We start from the raw sequence: 16491 nt of genomic DNA, 5'->3' as shown, positions 1-16491 counted from the left end.
ACTGAGGCGAGCGAGCGAACAAGCTCCACAGCCCATGAGATAGTGCCTCTCTGAGCCATGGAACTCTTGTTAGGGAGCAGGGGCTTCTGTGCAGCGGGTGCTGACTGTCCTTTTGTCGTCTTCCCAACTCCAGGGCCCCCCCGAAGGTGAGCCCTCGCAGTCTACGCAGCCTGCACAGCCTGCCCCATCTACGCAGTCCACGCAACCTGCACAGCCTGCCCCACCCTGCCAGCCCTCCCAACTCAGCCAGCCTGTTCAGCCACCAAGTGGCAAGATTCCTCAGGTCTCCCAAGAAGCAAAGGGGACACAGACAGGAGGATTAGAGCAGACTCGTCTCCAAGCTATCCCCACAAACAGGCCATCTGAGCCACATGCTCAGGTTCAGAGGACGACAGTGGAAACAGCCCAGCCAGCCCACCCCTCCCCCGTGTCAGTCTCCATGAAGCCGGACCTTCCAAGCCCCCTCTCCTCTCAGGCTGCCCCAAAGCAGCCGTTGTTTATCTCTGCAAACTCAGGCACAAGCACCCCACCTGCACTGGCTCTGCCTCATGCTGAAGCCCAGCCAGCCCCCAAACAAGACTCTGCTCTACACATGACACCACAGAGGCCTGTGGATATGGTTCAGCTTCTGAAGGTAAGATGGTAGAGCTGCTCTTGACATGCGGACTGTGTTCTAAGTGTTAGTGCAGACCTGCAGGCCATGCTGAACGTGCCGTGACCCTATTTGTGCTCTGTTTATCCTGCTAAGCAGAAGTACCCCATCGTGTGGCAGGGCCTGCTGGCCCTCAAGAACGACACGGCTGCTGTGCAGCTCCACTTCGTCTCTGGCAACAATGTCCTGGCTCATCGGTCCCTGCCTCTCTCTGAAGGTGGTCCCCCACTGAGGATCGCCCAAAGGATGCGACTAGAGGCCTCGCAGCTGGAAGGGGTTGCCAGGAGGATGACAGTAAGACTCCTGGGCTGGGTTACGGGGAGGGAGGGACAAGGAGCCTCAGGAGCTTATCTCCTCCCTTCAAATGGCAGTGATCCTCTAGAATCGAGCAATCAGACAGACTCCGCTTGGGTAGACACTTCTAGACCTCGCACACGTGCAGGCGCACACGTGTGTTGTGACACAGCCATCTTCGAGTAGTACCTTAGCTAGGACACATGCTATTTAGTCGGGAGATGCCTAACCATTCACCTCTGCTCCAGGTGGAAACAGACTACTGCCTGCTGCTGGCTCTGCCCTGTGGCCGGGACCAGGAGGATGTGGTGAGCCAGACCGAGTCCCTCAAGGCTGCCTTCATCACTTACCTGCAGGCCAAGCAGGCAGCAGGGATTATCAACGTGCCCAACCCTGGCTCCAATCAGGTTGGTCCATTGTCCCATCCCTACCCCACAGGTAGGACCAGTTTAGGGCAGGGCAGGAGGGCTGGTCTGCCATGTGGTACAGATATTTCTAGTACTAACCAGGCACCCCAGAAGTTCCTGGAGGTGAGGGGCATGCAAGTAACACGGATAATGGCTCAGTTGGCCATCCCAGAGACAGGAGCCTAGGGGTGCTGTTAGCCTTGAACTGTAGAGCTGGTGACATGGCACCATGCCTTGATGCCCTGCATGGGGCCTGATAAGGCCTGCGAGGTACAAGCATGGTGGCAAGGTCATGGAAGACAGTAGTTCCCACTTTCTCTCTCCAGCCCGCCTATGTGCTGCAGATCTTCCCACCCTGTGAGTTCTCCGAGAGTCACCTCTCCCGGCTGGCTCCTGACCTCCTTGCCAGCATCTCCAACATCTCTCCTCACCTCATGATTGTCATTGCCTCAGTGTGAGGCTCTGAATGGTCGCCACCTCAGGGCATTTTCCTGAGGCTCTGCTGCAAAAAAAATTGAACACAGGACAGAACCGTGGACAACCCAGCCAGGCAGAGGGGAGGCGGCTGAGGGGCAGACTGCCAGGCGCCACCAGCTGCCCCCGCCCTCGTGCCCGCCCAGCTCTATGGATAGACCTCCTCTTGGGGGTGGTGCTGCTTGTATGTTTACATGAATTCTCGCCCAGGACAGACCACCGACCCATGGACTCACAGAAACCTTAGGGGCTGGGTTTCTCTCCTCACTTGGAGAAAAGGAACCGGGCCATGGGATGCTTCTGTTTTTGTTAAACAGATAGAACAGCCTTTGCACTAAATTAGTGACTCGCACAGTGAACACAGGCTGTGATGCTCTGGACGTGTGTGCGTGAGCACGCCGTGGACTCTCATGCAGGACTTGGGACTTGTGCTGTATGTAGCCTTGGGGTCAAGGAACATTTCAGTGGGTTTTCGCCCCATCTCCTCCTCCCTTCCCCTGCTCATCGGACATGTCATCTTTCTTAATTCTCCTGCCGCCACCACCACCTTCAACTCATCGGATGTACAGTTTACAGTTGAGTAAAAGCGAACAGAAGGATTTTCTTTCTTGGTCGGATGTGCAGAACTTGGGATGTGTATATATAAATATATAATATATATAAATATATATAATACTGACTTAAATCAAATTTCCCTGACATACATTTTTTTTAATCTGTGCCAAAAATGTGTTTTCAAAGAAAATCTTATTTTCATACTCAGACTTTGTACCGTCACTCATTTGTATACGTGCGCTTCGTCACTGCACGGGTCCTGCTCCTGCAGCACGGAAGTGTCACACTGCACCTGTACAAAAAACCTGGCTACTCCACCCCCTCTTCCTGTGACCTGGACCTCTCCCTGACTTCCTAACACTTATTAATTTATGAAACTGTTTTTCTCAGCGCAGTTTTGTTCTGTGTCCATTGGATTACAAACTTTATTAAAAAATACAAAACACCTCAAGTGTGAAGGTGGTTGTCACTCAGTAGGAGCCTCAGGGTTCTTGACTTGCACAGCAGGTCCCACCCCACGTCTGTGAACAAGGACCCTTCTACCTAATCTTCCCCAGAGCCTTCCACCTTGTGCTCAGCCTGCTGGGAAGGCACCTCAGACTTTGGTACATACTGAGACCCTTTCTCCGCCCCTTGCAAGCTCCTGCTCTGGGCTCATGCTGGTGCCTTCTCTTCTCCCCTCCCCGGTGCCCACTATTCCTGGGGCTGTTAATTCTGTATCTGCCTCAAGAAGCAGCTGAGGCACCAAGCATTTTCTGTGGGACACAAGGGGACTACAAAGCAGGCCTGTCCAGGTCAGTGGGGCTCCTACTTGGGAAAGCCAGCTCCGTCGTCAGAGCTGGCTGCTCCCTGTCTCCTTGCCAGCCTGGTGGCACACTGCAGCAAATATTGCACAGCAATAGTACTGGGCCCTACTTTACTGAGAAGCCAGCTAGAGGTCTGTACCTGCATTGCTGCTCTGGCTGGACCAGGCCTGGGTGAGTCAAGATGCACCTCAGCCACGGGGCGACCTGTGGCTGAATAACTTAGCACAGTATGGAGCTCCACTTCTTCCCATGAGGGACAGTGGGACATCCCAGGAAGTTACTATTAAACTGTCAGCTGTATAGTTGCCTGTTCCCCACCCACTGGTGACATAGGAACCACAGGCAACATTAGAAAATAATCAAATTTATTCTCTCTAGGGAATGGGGCAGGAGCACCTGAGTCCTAGGGTGCCGTCCTAGGGTGCCATCCGTCCTTAAATAAACAGTCAGAGGGCCACCTGCTCACTCGGCAGGTGGCAGGCAATCAGGAGCTGTGGGTGGAGTTTCTGCCAGTGTGGGCTGGCCCTCAGTCCCATCCCTAGGACGGAAGAGCAGCTCTCCAGCCTGCAGCATCTGCCCAGCTGGCCATGTGCTGCCTGGCCCATACTGCTGGTAGAAGTCCGCATCTGTCTGGAACATGACCAGTGCCTGGGCTGTGTGGATCCGAACATGCTGGGCCAGGCTATTGGCATCCAGGAACTTGTCCCCACAGGAATCACAAGCGTAGAGGATGTGAGTGTTGGGGTCTGTGGAGGTGGGGGCTGTGGTCAGGACAGGAAGGACCTTGGGTCCACTGGTGGTCATGCCCCGGACTGCCCCTCTCACCTTCTTCCTGCACTTGCTTGACAGCTTTGCTGATCTCAGCTTTGAGGACTTCTGTCTCATCAGCTGTCACTGCGGCCCCTACTGGTACCACTGTGGGCAGAGTCAGCAGGGCCTGAGGCAGAAGCCACAGGGACCTACCCCACTGTTGCCACTGAGGCAAGCTGCTGTAGCTGCTGCCCTCTGCCGCCCTGCCCACAGTGCACACCTGTGAGCTGAGTGACCGCTGTCGCCGCCAGTGCCTCAGTGGCCAGTGTGACCATGTCATCCACAGTGACCATGCTGACCTCACCACCCTCGTCTGGCTCCAGGATCTTGATGCCCGCCTTGCCCTGATGCACAGTCTTTACGTGAGAACGGAGGTTGTCTACCCGGTTGAAACCACGGCCACACTTGTCACATAGATAAGGCTTCTCTCCTGGCAGGGAGGCAAGTTACCATCCTGTCACCTGCAGGCCTCCCAGTACCCAGCAGCCCCAGCTTTTCTAGCAAGAAGTTCTCTGAGGCAGCCGACAGTGCCACCAGAAGCCTCAAGTGCACCCTCCTCCTGGAAGGCAGGTGGAGCCCACATTTGAACCTCAAGGCTACCTGTTAAGCAAATGTGGCGTGGGGCTCCCTCCCTCCACCCCTCCACCAGTGTCCTCCGGAGTGGGCTGGGGAGTGTGAGCTCACCAGTGTGGATGATGATGTGCTTGGACAGGTCCCCCACATTCACGAAGGCCTTGCTACAAACGCTGCACTTGTGTGGTCGGATGTTGTCATGGTGACGAATGTGATTAGCCAACTGGCTGGACTGGACAAATCTACAAGGCCACAAATAAGGGGTTCATGTTGGTTCACAGGAGCTTCAGTGTGGAGGGATCTAAGGGTCCCCACCACTCTGGGACACAGCCTGAGACTTGGCCTGAGGCTCCCTGGGGTGGGCGCAGGCCTACCTCTTGCCGCAGCGTTCACAGACATAGGGTTTCTCCCCCGTGTGCTGGCGTACATGGGCGATGAGGGAACTGGCCTGGGTGAAGGCCTTGCCACAGATCACACACTGGCACGGCTTCTCACCTGGGGCAGAGGCACATGGCACTAGCACCCGCTGGGCTCCCTGTGCCCCTTCCACAGCCCACACGGGCCCTCCTCACCCACCCGTGTGGATCCGAACGTGCCGCTGCAGTGCGCCCGGGTCAGCAAACTGCCGCTGGCAGTGGGTACATACATACGGCTTCTCCCCACTGTGGATCCGCAGGTGCCGCTTGAGGTTCCCTTTGGAGATGGAAGGCAAAACCAGTGTGCTGCACTGAGGGCCGGGGGCGAGGCTCGGGGAACGGGTGCTCTGGGCGGGCTTACCTGAGGTGGTGAATTGCTTCCCGCACTCCCTGCACTTGAGAGGGCCGTCGGCAATATGGATCTTCAAGTGCGCCTTCAGGTTCCCCACCTGCACCCAGACAGGGGCTCAGAAGGGTCCCCCTGGGACCTGGCTTCTCCCCAACCCCGTAAGCCAGGGAATAGTGGACTTCCTGGTTTCTCCAAGGGGCAGAGCTCCATTCCTGACTGAAGCCCAGCACTGGAAGGAAAACCAACCACAGCCCTCCAGGGTATCATCCTAGGAAAGTCCCTGTCCATAGACAGTGGCTGTGGTGTGCTAACCCTGGGGAGCTTCAGGAGCCCTCCAGTGCTGGCTCAGGAGGGTGCACACCTGGTTGAACTTCTTGTCGCAGTGGGGACACTTGTGCTCCTTGTCTGTGTCATGAGTCTCCAGGTGGCGCATCTTGGAGGTGGGGTCAGAGAAGGAGCGGCCACAGTAGTCACACTGGTAGGGTTTCTGACCACTGTGTACCAGCTGGTGGCGCTTGAGGTTGCCTGAAGTGGTGAAGAGCTTGCCGCAGTCCCCACAGCGGTAGCGCGCCTCCCCCGAGTGCCTCTTCTTGTGCAGGTTCAGCAGGCTGATGAGTCTGTAACTCTTGCCGCACTCCTCACACCCATAGGGTTTCAACGGGCTGTGGGTCAGAAGGTGCTGGGTGACAAGAAAGGGTGCTCCAGGGTCCCAAACAGGTGCCCAGCCTGGGGGAGACAGGGTGGGTACCTGTGTGTCTTCTCGTGAGCCTTGCACGCTGCGGGGTCCGAGAAAGCCTTGCTGCACTCGCGGCATGAGAACGGTTTCTCGCCCGTGTGGATGCGGATGTGCCGTTTGAAGTTCCCTGTGTGCGTGAACTCCTTCCCGCAGTCCTGCAGGCGCAGCAGGAAGGGGTGCGTGAGGGGCCGCAGAGACCCTGGAGGCTCAGGGCTGGCACCGCCCACGGCCCCGCACCTCGCACTTGTGGATGACGGAGCCATAAGCCTTGGACTCAGTGCGATCCCCGTAGGTGCCCGAGCGCAGGTTCTGGCCCTCCATGCCAAGTTCCTGCCCAGAGTCTGTGCCCGCAGACTCGTCATTCTCCTCAGGAGGCTCCCCGTTCTCCAGATGGACTCCCTCTTCCTTGACTGTGGCAGGCCCTGTGCCCTCTTCCTCTTGTCCCTCTTCTCCTTTGCTGGCCGTCTCCACTTCCATTTCTGCACAGAAAAGAGCAGCCACTGAGGATGTGGTTGGGACCAGAGCACTATCTAGGTCTGGCCCAAGTCCCCCCCACTTCTTTAGGTGAGAGTGACTCCAGGATTTGTAACACTGGTATCGCCACCTCAGGCAAGTGAGTGTGGGCATTTCCAGCCAACCAAGTCCTTGTGAGGCTTGTGGGCAGCATGGCACACACGAGTCATGCCCAGGGCTGAGCAGGAAGCTCTGGGGCTGTGTCAGGATGCTTGCGGACTAACAGGAGCGTGGAGGGGATGGGGACGTGGAATGAAGACAGCTCAAGAGTGAAGGATGAGTCTGAGCATCAGGCTAGACACAGAAGAGGTGATCTAAGAGGGTGCAGAACCCCTGGCTGGGGGAGGGGCACCTTGTTCTGAGCTCTCTGACAAGGCCTCGGCTTCTGCAGCAGCCATGCTGCCCGTGGGGTCCATGCCGCTCGTGGGGTCCGGCTTGAGCTCCACAGGTGGAGGCTCCCGGGGAGCATCTGCCTTCTCCGTCTGTTCTGCGCCTGAAGAAGGATGGAAGGCTGGATTGGGACTCTGTCCAGAGGCCCAATAGGTCTCTTCCATGGCGGGAACAAACCCTGTACAACCAACTGTCTGAGCCAGACAGGAGCCAGAAACTTACAGGAGCGCATGCTCCCAGTCACAAGGCCATCACTGTCCTGGGGCCCAGGCTGCACTGCACAGGTGCCGGGCAGGACCTCCTTCCAGGGAGCCAGCCTGTGAGACCCCATCAGAACTCACCACTGGATGCGCTCTCTGCCTGGCCACCCCGCTCCTCTTTGAGTTCTCTGCCTGGGCCTGTGGATGAACTGCTTCTCGCTTGCTCCAGCCTGCTCAGCATGGTGGCAGCAGCCTTCTCTTCTCTGGCTCTCTTGTCTCCTCCTGGAGACAGAACACAACAGACTTGTCGTTTTTCATCAAGTGTCAATGGCCAGAGGGATGAGGTGGCTCCTGAGTCCCCCTCAGGACTTGTAGGTACTTCACTAGTTTGTTCAGGGAACGCCTCAGCGCAGGGCACTGATTTCCCAAGCCTGGACGGCAAGAGTGAGATGATTTTACAGGGGCAGTAGGCACTGTGCTCAACAGCGGGAGGCATGGCCCTTGACCTGACCTAGGAGTCTACAGGCTTCTGAGAGGTCACCAAGAGAGCTTCTGGAAGGGCAGCTCTAAGAGGCTCAGACAGCAGCTCTGGGCACCTAGTGGCCCAAGTGTGGCTCCTGCCCTCTGCTGCCCAAAGGTAGAAAGGGGCAGGCATGAGGACCCTTTCCAGAAGTGCTAGACACACCTTAACAGCATCCCCACAACAAAGGCAAGGTAGACGAGGAATCTGAGACCCAGTGAGGTAACCTACAGTCAGGCAAGGGCTCCAGAAGCCACTTCTCAGGAACGGCTGGCCAATGACCTCACCTTCCACAGCTGAGGCGTCTGCACTCTCCCCAGCAGTGCTGGTCGGCTCAGCGAGGGACTTGAGCGTTTGGCAGGCCGTGACAATGTCCTGCATCTGGAGGAAGCTGGCCACGGCCATGACATCATCCACGTTCTCAGGGCTGAGGTTCAGCTTAGCCGTGTACATGAACTCCAGCACCTGCCCCAGGCCTGCCAAAGACAGGACGCTGTCCAGTACCTGCCCCAGGCCTGCCAAGGACAGGACGCCATTACACACCCACTTTGGGGCCTACCAATGTGCAATCAGAGTTTGCAAAGGCTTCACCACCTGTCTGCTTGGCTGGGGACAGCTTCTAAAAAGATACACAAGGATATCCCTCCCTACTGACCATGTGGTCTTTAAGATCTATCATCTATCTGCTCTACCAAATGCTCAGACATCTGACCTCTGGGTATCTGTTTCCACATCTATAACATGGGATAGTATCTTGACCTTACCATCTCAAAAACAGGTGATCGGGCTGGTCCACCCTTCCTCAATTCCAGGCCCATCTCAAGCCTGTGTCCCAGCTAACTCCCCATCCTTTCCGTAGCCTGGCTGTCAGCTCCAGGACTGACATGGCCACAGAGAAGAATCAGGAAGGTCTAGGGCCTGCTTCTCTCTGTCCCTGCTAACAAGACTGGTCCTACTTTCTCTGTGCCCTAAGCATACAGTGAATCTGTCTCCCCACCCCCTGCCCACTTCACATCTAGTCAGAAGCATCTCTGAAAGGTGGGAGGAACTTGGTACCTACAGGGTCAGAGCTCAAACGCAGGTGGGACATGGCCTGCTGGCATTGCCCTAGAAGGGCCTTGCATGATGAAGCCCTGGCCCCATCAGGGTACCTGCCGCATTACTGATGTCCAGGTGCACCACATCCTTCTGATCCACAAAGAGCATCTTGAAGTACTCGCTGCAAGCTGCCAGCACCGCCTTGTGAGCCTTGAAGTCAACGCCGTCCACCACAAAGGTGCAGTCACAGAGAAGGCCCAGCTGCCGCTGCTGGTTCAGCTGCTCCAAGACACGCTGGCTGTGCTGGGGGAAATCCATGGCTGCAGAAAGCCAGAACCTTCTGTCAGCACTGAGAAAGGATGCCAGCCCAACTCACTGCCAATTGCCAAGCAAGCCCAGGTAAGACTCACAGAGGAGACAGAATTAAACACGGGAGAGGCTTTTCTACCACGAAAGGGCAGACAACTCCACACACTTACTGCAAGCCAAAGCAGCCCAGTTGCTCCCAAAGCTTACTCAACAAGACAAGTCCCCCACAGCAGAAAGGATCAAGAGGAAGCCCCGTATCTTGGCCCCACAGCAGAACACACCAGGTAATGAGCTAAGGAGTCAGAAGAGCAAAGTAATGAAGCAAAGTGGTTGTGCTGTCTCACAGAACAGTTGACCACGAACAAGAACACACACACTGTTAGACTAAAAGGTTCTAAGTGCGGATGGCTCTTCATCTCAGCTGCAGGGCTCCCTCTCCATGGCTCCCACAGGCTCCGGAAAGTTCCCTGTGCACACAGTGGCTGGGTTCATTAGTTCTTTAGGGTGGGGATCTTACTCTGTCTCTCTCCTTCCTGGCCTTTCCCACCCCACCCTTGCTCAGCTCCTCCCTCCCTCCCTCTCAGGCACTACATGAAGTGGGTTAAATCTGGTGTCTCCAGAAACACCTGAGTCTCCTGTCCTGAGCCAAGGGCTGCCTGGGTTGGCTGCGGTGTTAAGGGTCTCCCTTAATGCTGGCAAATCCCACGGCTGTCCCAAGGGTTTAGTGATGGTCCTAGGCTGCTCCTCAGTTATCAACTAGACAGACAGAGAGAGGAGATAAAAACTCAAGCAGCCCGTGCCAGCCTGGCCCCACTGCAGAATCTTCTCAAGATCAGCAATCTTCTAGGAAAACAAATGGGGTTTTCTTTATAGAAAAAACTTGCTTCGGAACATTTCAAAGTAAAACCTGGCACTGTGAGGCCAAAGTACATAGAGCAGGCTATGGCATTGGATCCAAACCCCAGTAACAGTCAGCCACTCCAGAACCAGGTTGCCCTGAGCAGGAGAGTGACTTTGGGGCACTGTGCCCTGATGCAGCAGCACTGGCCACTCCTGATGTCACCATCCCAGGCTGTTTCTGGCCTGGAGCCGCAATGACTGAGGAGAGCTGACAGAAGTCATTCCCCTCACACTAGCACAGGCACATTTACCACTCTGTGGTTTCTGGAAACTTCTTAGTATGTGCCTGTAATCTCAGCACTTAGGAAACTGATGCAGGAGGATGATGAGTTCCAAGCTTGCCAGAGTCACTGTCTTAAACAACAAGAAAACATGGGGACACGTACATGCTGATCTAAGGAAAGTGTCTAAGGGGAGTGTGGCAGTGGTATCAAGCCAAATGCAAGTTCAAACTGGAGACCAAGCCCTGTTCCCCCAGGTCCAAGCAGGGACACTGCTTTTGGGCCTGGCAGTGCCAACATCTATAACTAGGACGCAGCCTGAAGCAAGTGATAGGCACAGGACACCCACAGCAAAACCACTGGGCACCTTCTCTAAGCCAGTGGTCCTCCACCTTCCTGATGCTGAAACTCTTTCATCAGTTCCTTATGTTGTGCTAACCCCAACTATAACCTTATGTTCGTCACTACACTTCATAACTGTAATTTGCTTGCTGTTATGACTCCTAATGCAAATATCTATTTTCCAATTGTCTTAAGTGACCCCTGTGTAAGAGTCATCAGGCCTTAGAGGTCATGACCCACAGGTTGAGAACCATTGCACCAGGTCCAGAAAGAGCAAACTCCCACTGGTGATCTGAAGGGAAGAGAGGGAAAACTCAAGAGTTGTTCCGAGTATAAAACACTGAGAGAGAAACGCCCAGGCCTAGGGTTAAGTGGCCTTTCTGGGGTGCCTAGGAGCTGAAGGGTGCACATACCAAAGCACACAGCGGGTGTGGACACCCCACGCCAGAGTGCTCCTAGTACTGCCTTCTGAGGTGGAAAAGCTGTGGGCAGTCTGGAGTCCTAGTCCCCATCTCCACAGCCAGTGAGCTACCTCCTGAGTACAGACAGGGAGCCAACACCCCATGTTTGCTTTGCTAGATCCTGAGTGACTGTCTAGTGCAGACGTGGAGGCCGATGGTCTTAGTGGAGCCCTGGGCTCCTTCCTTTGTCCAGGATGCTCACCTATTCCTGGTCTACCACAATCCTCTCCTCCCTGTGTCCTTCAGCCCACACTCTGTGGCAAAGCACACCGACTCAGAGCGGAGCATCAGAGGCAGTAACTTCTTAGAGCCTGGGAGCCAACTGTGCGGCTGTCTGCTCCCTGGGCCTCATGGGACCCCATCAGTGGGCATCTGGAGTTGGTTTTCTCTTCTTTTCTTTTTCTCTCTCTCTTTCTTTTTTTGAGACGAGGTCTCACTGTCTAGTCCTGACTAGCTTAGAGCTCAGAGATCTGCAGGCCTGCCTTTGCCTCCCAAGTGCTAGATCAAAAGCATTTATCAGCACACCCAGCAAGTTCAAGGTTTTTAAATAAACAAAAAACAAGGCATAAGTACCAGTCACAGCACAAGGTCCATCGAACTCTCAAACTCAGAAATCCACCTGCCTCTGCCTCCCAAGTGCTGGGATTAAAGGCATGTGCCACCACCGCCCGGCTAAGTCACTCTTTTTAAGGCCCCAAATCACATGGTCCCTGCATCCTTTTACTTAGACACTCTGGGTGACTAGACCCACCAATCATAAGCCACCGTCCCTCCTAAACACAATCTGGAAAATGCCTGTAACACAATCCCAGCGGTGGTGGTGAGACATGGGGAAGGCATGCTGAACAGAGCATGGAGGGGTGAAGGCTCTCGGCCGACAGGCACTTTACACAGACTGACTAAACTGTTAACAACCCAAGACCACCTGGTATGTGAGGCCAACTGCCTGAATGAAGCACCAGGAGGACTGACCTGCACAGCTCCCTCCCAAAGCCACATAGCCTGTCAGACACTGAAATAGGACCCAAGCCAGTGGCAAGCCCTGACTAGCACGAGGGGTGGGGCCACATCGCTGGACAGAAAGCAACCTCCCTCAAGTACACACTGAGCTTTGCTGGCTCCCCAACGGACTGGCCAGTTCCAGCTTCCACACAGAGAGGCCACCACCAAGTGCAGCTCACCTTTCCTGATGATCCAGAAAAGACAAGACATATATATGCTCAGGCCAAGGAAACCGAAGATCATAAAGGCCACCCTGGGAGGCTGAAAACCATGCACCCAACCTCACTCCCAACCTGTGTCTTCATGTATAACCTGGCAGAGAAATAACCATCAGCATCCTGCCTGCTACCACAGTGCTCCTTTCCCAGCAAATGCTTGCCTCGTATTGAGACTGTTTCTTCCATTTTTAGCAGGGTTTCTCAATATACAGATGTAGACAGACACACACACACACACACACACACACACAATCTAGAAAGATAATCCTTCTTCAGTGAATGAGGGGAGACCGTGCTAGGATCAAACCCAGGGCTCTAAGAGCCTGACCCCTGAGCTGTTCTCAGTCCCTCATCTAAGCATACATACAGATCCTTATAGAAACTTCCAGGCCTGCTTGAAACTCCAGCTTCCGGCACTTCACCCTCTACTGACAGTGCTACCCTAACCTAATGGAAGTTTACCAGTCCTGAATCTATAGTGTTTTCTGTAATTATAAAAAACAAATTCCTTTTCTTTCTTGAGCCAACACAGAGCAGCCTCAGACTGTGCAGCACAGACTGACCTTGAACCCACAGCTCTCCTCCTGCACCTCCCAAGTACGAGGACCGAAGCTGTGCACCCCAGGGCAGGCAGTCTACTGGGGGTTCTCACCATCCTCAATAGCCATCAAGAGGGAGCAGAAGGAAGGACCAGAGCAGATGCTGGCCCCTTTGGTTAACTTGTGTTTCTTAAGACACAGTCACATGAGTTCAGGCTGGCTCTGAACTTGTGATGGAGCCAAGGGTGACCTTGGCCTCCTAGTCTTCCCATCTAACAAGCAGAGAAACCAGCATCCTGATATTGGTTGTCCCAACCTCTAGAACGACAAGAACCATACCTGTTTAATTTGCCAGCCCAAGGTACTCTGTTATAGCAATGCAGGACACACTGAGGGCAACAGAAGCATTTGAGAAAATGTTCACTCTATGAACCAGGATGGCCCTGCTACCTAGCACCTCCAGTTATCACCGGTGACCCCACAGCTCATAAAGCAGACTAGGCACAGAGAAAAGAGCAGGGGGCTTCATGCTCCTCTCTGCACTCACCTGAGGTGAAGCACTATAGCTTTGAGCCTCCCGAGGAAGGTTAACCACCGATACCACATGTAACGCAGGTATCAGTGCTGTGCAGAGCCGGGTAGAACTACCTGACAGTCAGAGGGAGTGAGGAGGACCTCTCAGAGGAGGGAGAATTGAAACAAAGACCTGGAAGAAGGTACAAGAGGAGGGTGTGCCACTGTAAACCCAGGCCCCACAATCCACTATGGAGCCACAGGCAGACGGCAATGTCCTTTCTCTAAAGTTTTGTGCACGATAAGCATTTGCCCATGATTCTTTTAAACACACTTTTTAAAAAGCCTTGTGAGGACTGAGAACTGAATGGCAACACTCTGAAAGGGCCACTTAGCTAAGGGACAGCAGAGAAGCTGGAAGGCTAGCAGCCACTGCAGAGAGGGCCATAGACTCAGTGGTCTCTGCTGAGAGCAGTGCTACAATTAAGAGCATATGTTGGGCCACAGGTAACGGCCCATGTCTGTAATCCTAGCGCTTAGGAGGCAGAGGCCATTGGTACAGTGGAGAGATCCCCTAACATCATAATGGCAGTCACCTGTCCCCTTGCTGACACAGGGGCAAGGATATGCTTGTGTTTCTACACAGGAATCCACAACACCAGGATGGATGCTAATATGGGACATTCAACCAGCTAGGGAAAGGCAGACTGGGATGAAGCCTCCTCTCCCTCAGACCTTCTGGCTGAGGAGTTGGTACTTTTTAGAGACAAGTCTCTACTTGCCTGTGATCCCTCTATTCATGCCATTTCCCTTACACCCTATCAAGTACAAAATATTTCCCAGGCTGGTGAACAACTCTCTCGTTATAATAAGGAACCTGAGCCAACAAAGTTTTAAACTATTTGGTCCTACTCAGAGAAAGTATATCCTAGCTCAATGGGACAAGGGTACCTGTTTTGTCAAGGGCTATCTCTTGAGTTCTAAGTTCAAGGCCAGTCTGGTCTATAGAGTGAGTTCCAGGACAATCAGGGCTACACAGAGAAACCCTGTCTTGAAAAAACAAACAACAGCTGACGTGTTGGAGCTGACGTAATTAGCTGTTGCAGGAGAAGTGGGCTGTGGAGGGGAGAAGTGGCGGGAAGCAAAAGAGGCTACACAGTTCTATCATGAGAAGCTGGCAAGGTGACACCATCCCTGAGATGAGGAGAAACAAGAGCCCATGGAAAGTCACAAACTTCAGACCAACTACAGACAAGAAGACAGTACTAGAGGAGGAGACGGTGGATAAAACGCCAGCACATGGCTTGGTGGCTAAGGGCACTTCTGCCAGCTGATGACCTGAGTTTCACTCCCACAATTCACATGGTCTGACAGAATCAACGCCTGCCAATCACCCTCTAAACCCCACATGTACACCCACACGCACACTCATGCATGCACACATACAGCATAAATATACAAATGTGATTTTTTTTTTGTGTGTGTGTGTGTGTTTCGAGACAGGGTTTCTCTGTGTAGCCCTGGCTGTCCTGGAACTCACTCTGTAGACCAGGCTGGCCTCAAACTCAGAAATCCACCTGCCTCTGCCTCCCAAGTGCTGGGATTAAAGGCGTGCACGACCACCGCCCAGCTGTGATTTTTTTAAAAAAGGAAAGATCGTGGAGGAGTGGCAGGAAATGAACATGCAGGGACAAGCTGGGCTGTGACAGCCAGAGCAGGGGCAGCTGATCCTCCACAGTCCAAGAACAGCCAGCAGATCAGGAGCTCGCCCGCCAACTGATGGCTGGAGCTGCCTCGGTCAGCTGGCAGAGCACTTCCGTAGCATACACAGAGCTCTGGTTTCGATCCCCAGCAATGTACAAACCCTGAGTGTCGGTACACTCCCCAAATCCTCAGCTACAGAGTCTGAGGCAACAAGAGGCCCTGCCTTATAATTAAAGCTGACATGACAAAATTTAATTCTCAATTGCACCACCGGAACCTGAAAAACTGTTAACATCCCCCTGCTGACACTAGAAGTGTTCAGTCTCTGGCCTGCCACAGAACACCACAGAACAGGGAAGCACTTCTTCCTTGAGAGGCTCAAGGCCCCTGACACTCAGCACAGCCCTGAGCATTCAATGTTGAGTCACAACGTGACTGAATCACGCTCTGGAGGGACACCCACATCCTGCAGGGCATGTGAGAAAAAAAGAAAATGGTGAAGGTGCCCCTCTGAAAAGGAGCTCCTGGTGACAGCTGCTGGCCGGAACCTTTCTGTTTACCACTGATAATATCCTTAAAAACTAAAACAGAGGAGGAAGCTACAGACGAAGGGTGCACTGGGTTGGGAGCTCCTCACTCAGATCTTTCCATCATAAAACCTTTAAGGTATTAAGGGTGTGCACCAACACTCGGGGTTGGTACCACAGGGCTGCTGTAGAAAACCCCGTAAACTCTGAACATCAGAAGGCACAGAGCAGAGGACTGCTGCTAGCTCAAGGCCAGCCTGGGCTATCCTCTGGGGCTCTGGGTCAAAATAACAACAAAAACCATTTCCTACTTTCTGCAAGACCTGGTGACTAAAAATTTCTCAATACAAAAAAAAAAAAAAAATCATATGGGAAATGGAAAATTACAAAAATTTTCACAAAGAATGTGTTTCTCAGGAAGATTCTGGGAGCAGAAATCCCTGAAGAGGGTCCTCTGAGAGCAATGGACCCTCAGCATCAGGCACAGATGAAACCCTGATACTGTGAAAGGGGCCTGCCATTGCTGGGGCCACAGCTCCATGGCTTAGCTACAGCTCAGGGCTTGTAGTTAAGCAGAGCTAGCCCTTGGGCGGCAGTACACACATCTCCAGCCTCCATCCCTCTCTGTAAGGCGGGATAACCACGGAGCCTTCCACTTCCTAGAGCTGCGGATGCACTCCTGCGCAGTGACACTACAGTACATAAAACCAGGCAGGAGAAGCGACAGAGCCAGAGGCCAGGGAGGAGCCACCACCCCGGGCGGGCGGGCTCACCTCTTCTACCAGATGCAACATGAGGCCTCAGTGCTGGAGACTTAACAGAATGTCATCATCTCCTTCCTTGACTTGCCAAAAGAGGCTTCACTGAGAAAAAACACAGCATGGCCATCCATCCCACAGAGAAAGGAGACCAATTGTTGCCTGTATTCTATGATTCTACTTTCCTATTTTCCTTTAGAACTGAATGGTATTCTCTCTCTCTCTCTCTCTCTCTCTCTCTCTCTCTCTCTCTCTCTCTCTCTC

General features: G+C 53.7%; 2 protein-coding genes across 4 annotated transcripts in view; one reads left to right on the top strand and one right to left on the bottom strand.

Annotated features, from left to right (window-relative positions):
• Positions 1-2828, top strand: part of Spen (spen family transcriptional repressor) — a 69063-nt gene extending 66235 nt beyond the window's left edge. The window contains exons 12-15 of the mRNA XM_028754030.1: positions 134-634; positions 752-946; positions 1195-1353; positions 1680-2828. Coding sequence (XP_028609863.1) covers positions 134-634; positions 752-946; positions 1195-1353; positions 1680-1811 — 987 coding nt within the window. The 3' untranslated portion in view covers positions 1812-2828. The remainder of the gene's footprint in view (positions 1-133; positions 635-751; positions 947-1194; positions 1354-1679) is intronic.
• The window catches only part of Zbtb17 (zinc finger and BTB domain containing 17), a 20275-nt gene continuing 6573 nt past the window's right edge, over positions 2790-16491 (bottom strand). The window contains exons 1-15 of one of the 3 annotated variants that reach the window (XM_028754033.1): positions 13273-13298; positions 8847-9053; positions 7983-8171; positions 7317-7457; positions 6938-7078; positions 6310-6551; positions 6085-6227; positions 5698-5998; positions 5349-5436; positions 5148-5264; positions 4946-5066; positions 4683-4813; positions 4219-4428; positions 4014-4103; positions 3533-3934 (exon numbers count right to left, since the gene is read on the bottom strand). In XM_028754033.1, coding sequence (XP_028609866.1) covers positions 3651-3934; positions 4014-4103; positions 4219-4428; positions 4683-4813; positions 4946-5066; positions 5148-5264; positions 5349-5436; positions 5698-5998; positions 6085-6227; positions 6310-6551; positions 6938-7078; positions 7317-7457; positions 7983-8171; positions 8847-9051 — 2403 coding nt within the window. In that variant the 5' untranslated portion in view covers positions 9052-9053; positions 13273-13298 and the 3' untranslated portion in view covers positions 3533-3650. Of the gene's footprint in view, positions 3935-4013; positions 4104-4218; positions 4429-4682; positions 4814-4945; positions 5067-5147; positions 5265-5348; positions 5437-5697; positions 5999-6084; positions 6228-6309; positions 6552-6937; positions 7079-7316; positions 7458-7982; positions 8172-8846; positions 9113-13272; positions 13299-16491 lie in introns of those variants that run through there. The other 2 variants (XM_028754031.1, XM_028754032.1) reach the window with 2 other exon arrangements.

The sequence above is a fragment of the Grammomys surdaster genome, unplaced genomic scaffold, assembly GCF_004785775.1.
Source record: "Grammomys surdaster isolate TR1022 unplaced genomic scaffold, NIH_TR_1.0 125977, whole genome shotgun sequence".
NCBI lineage: Eukaryota > Metazoa > Chordata > Mammalia > Rodentia > Muridae > Grammomys > Grammomys surdaster.
The sequence above is the reverse complement of the archived record's forward strand: the minus strand, read 5'-3'. Positions and strand labels throughout refer to the sequence as shown.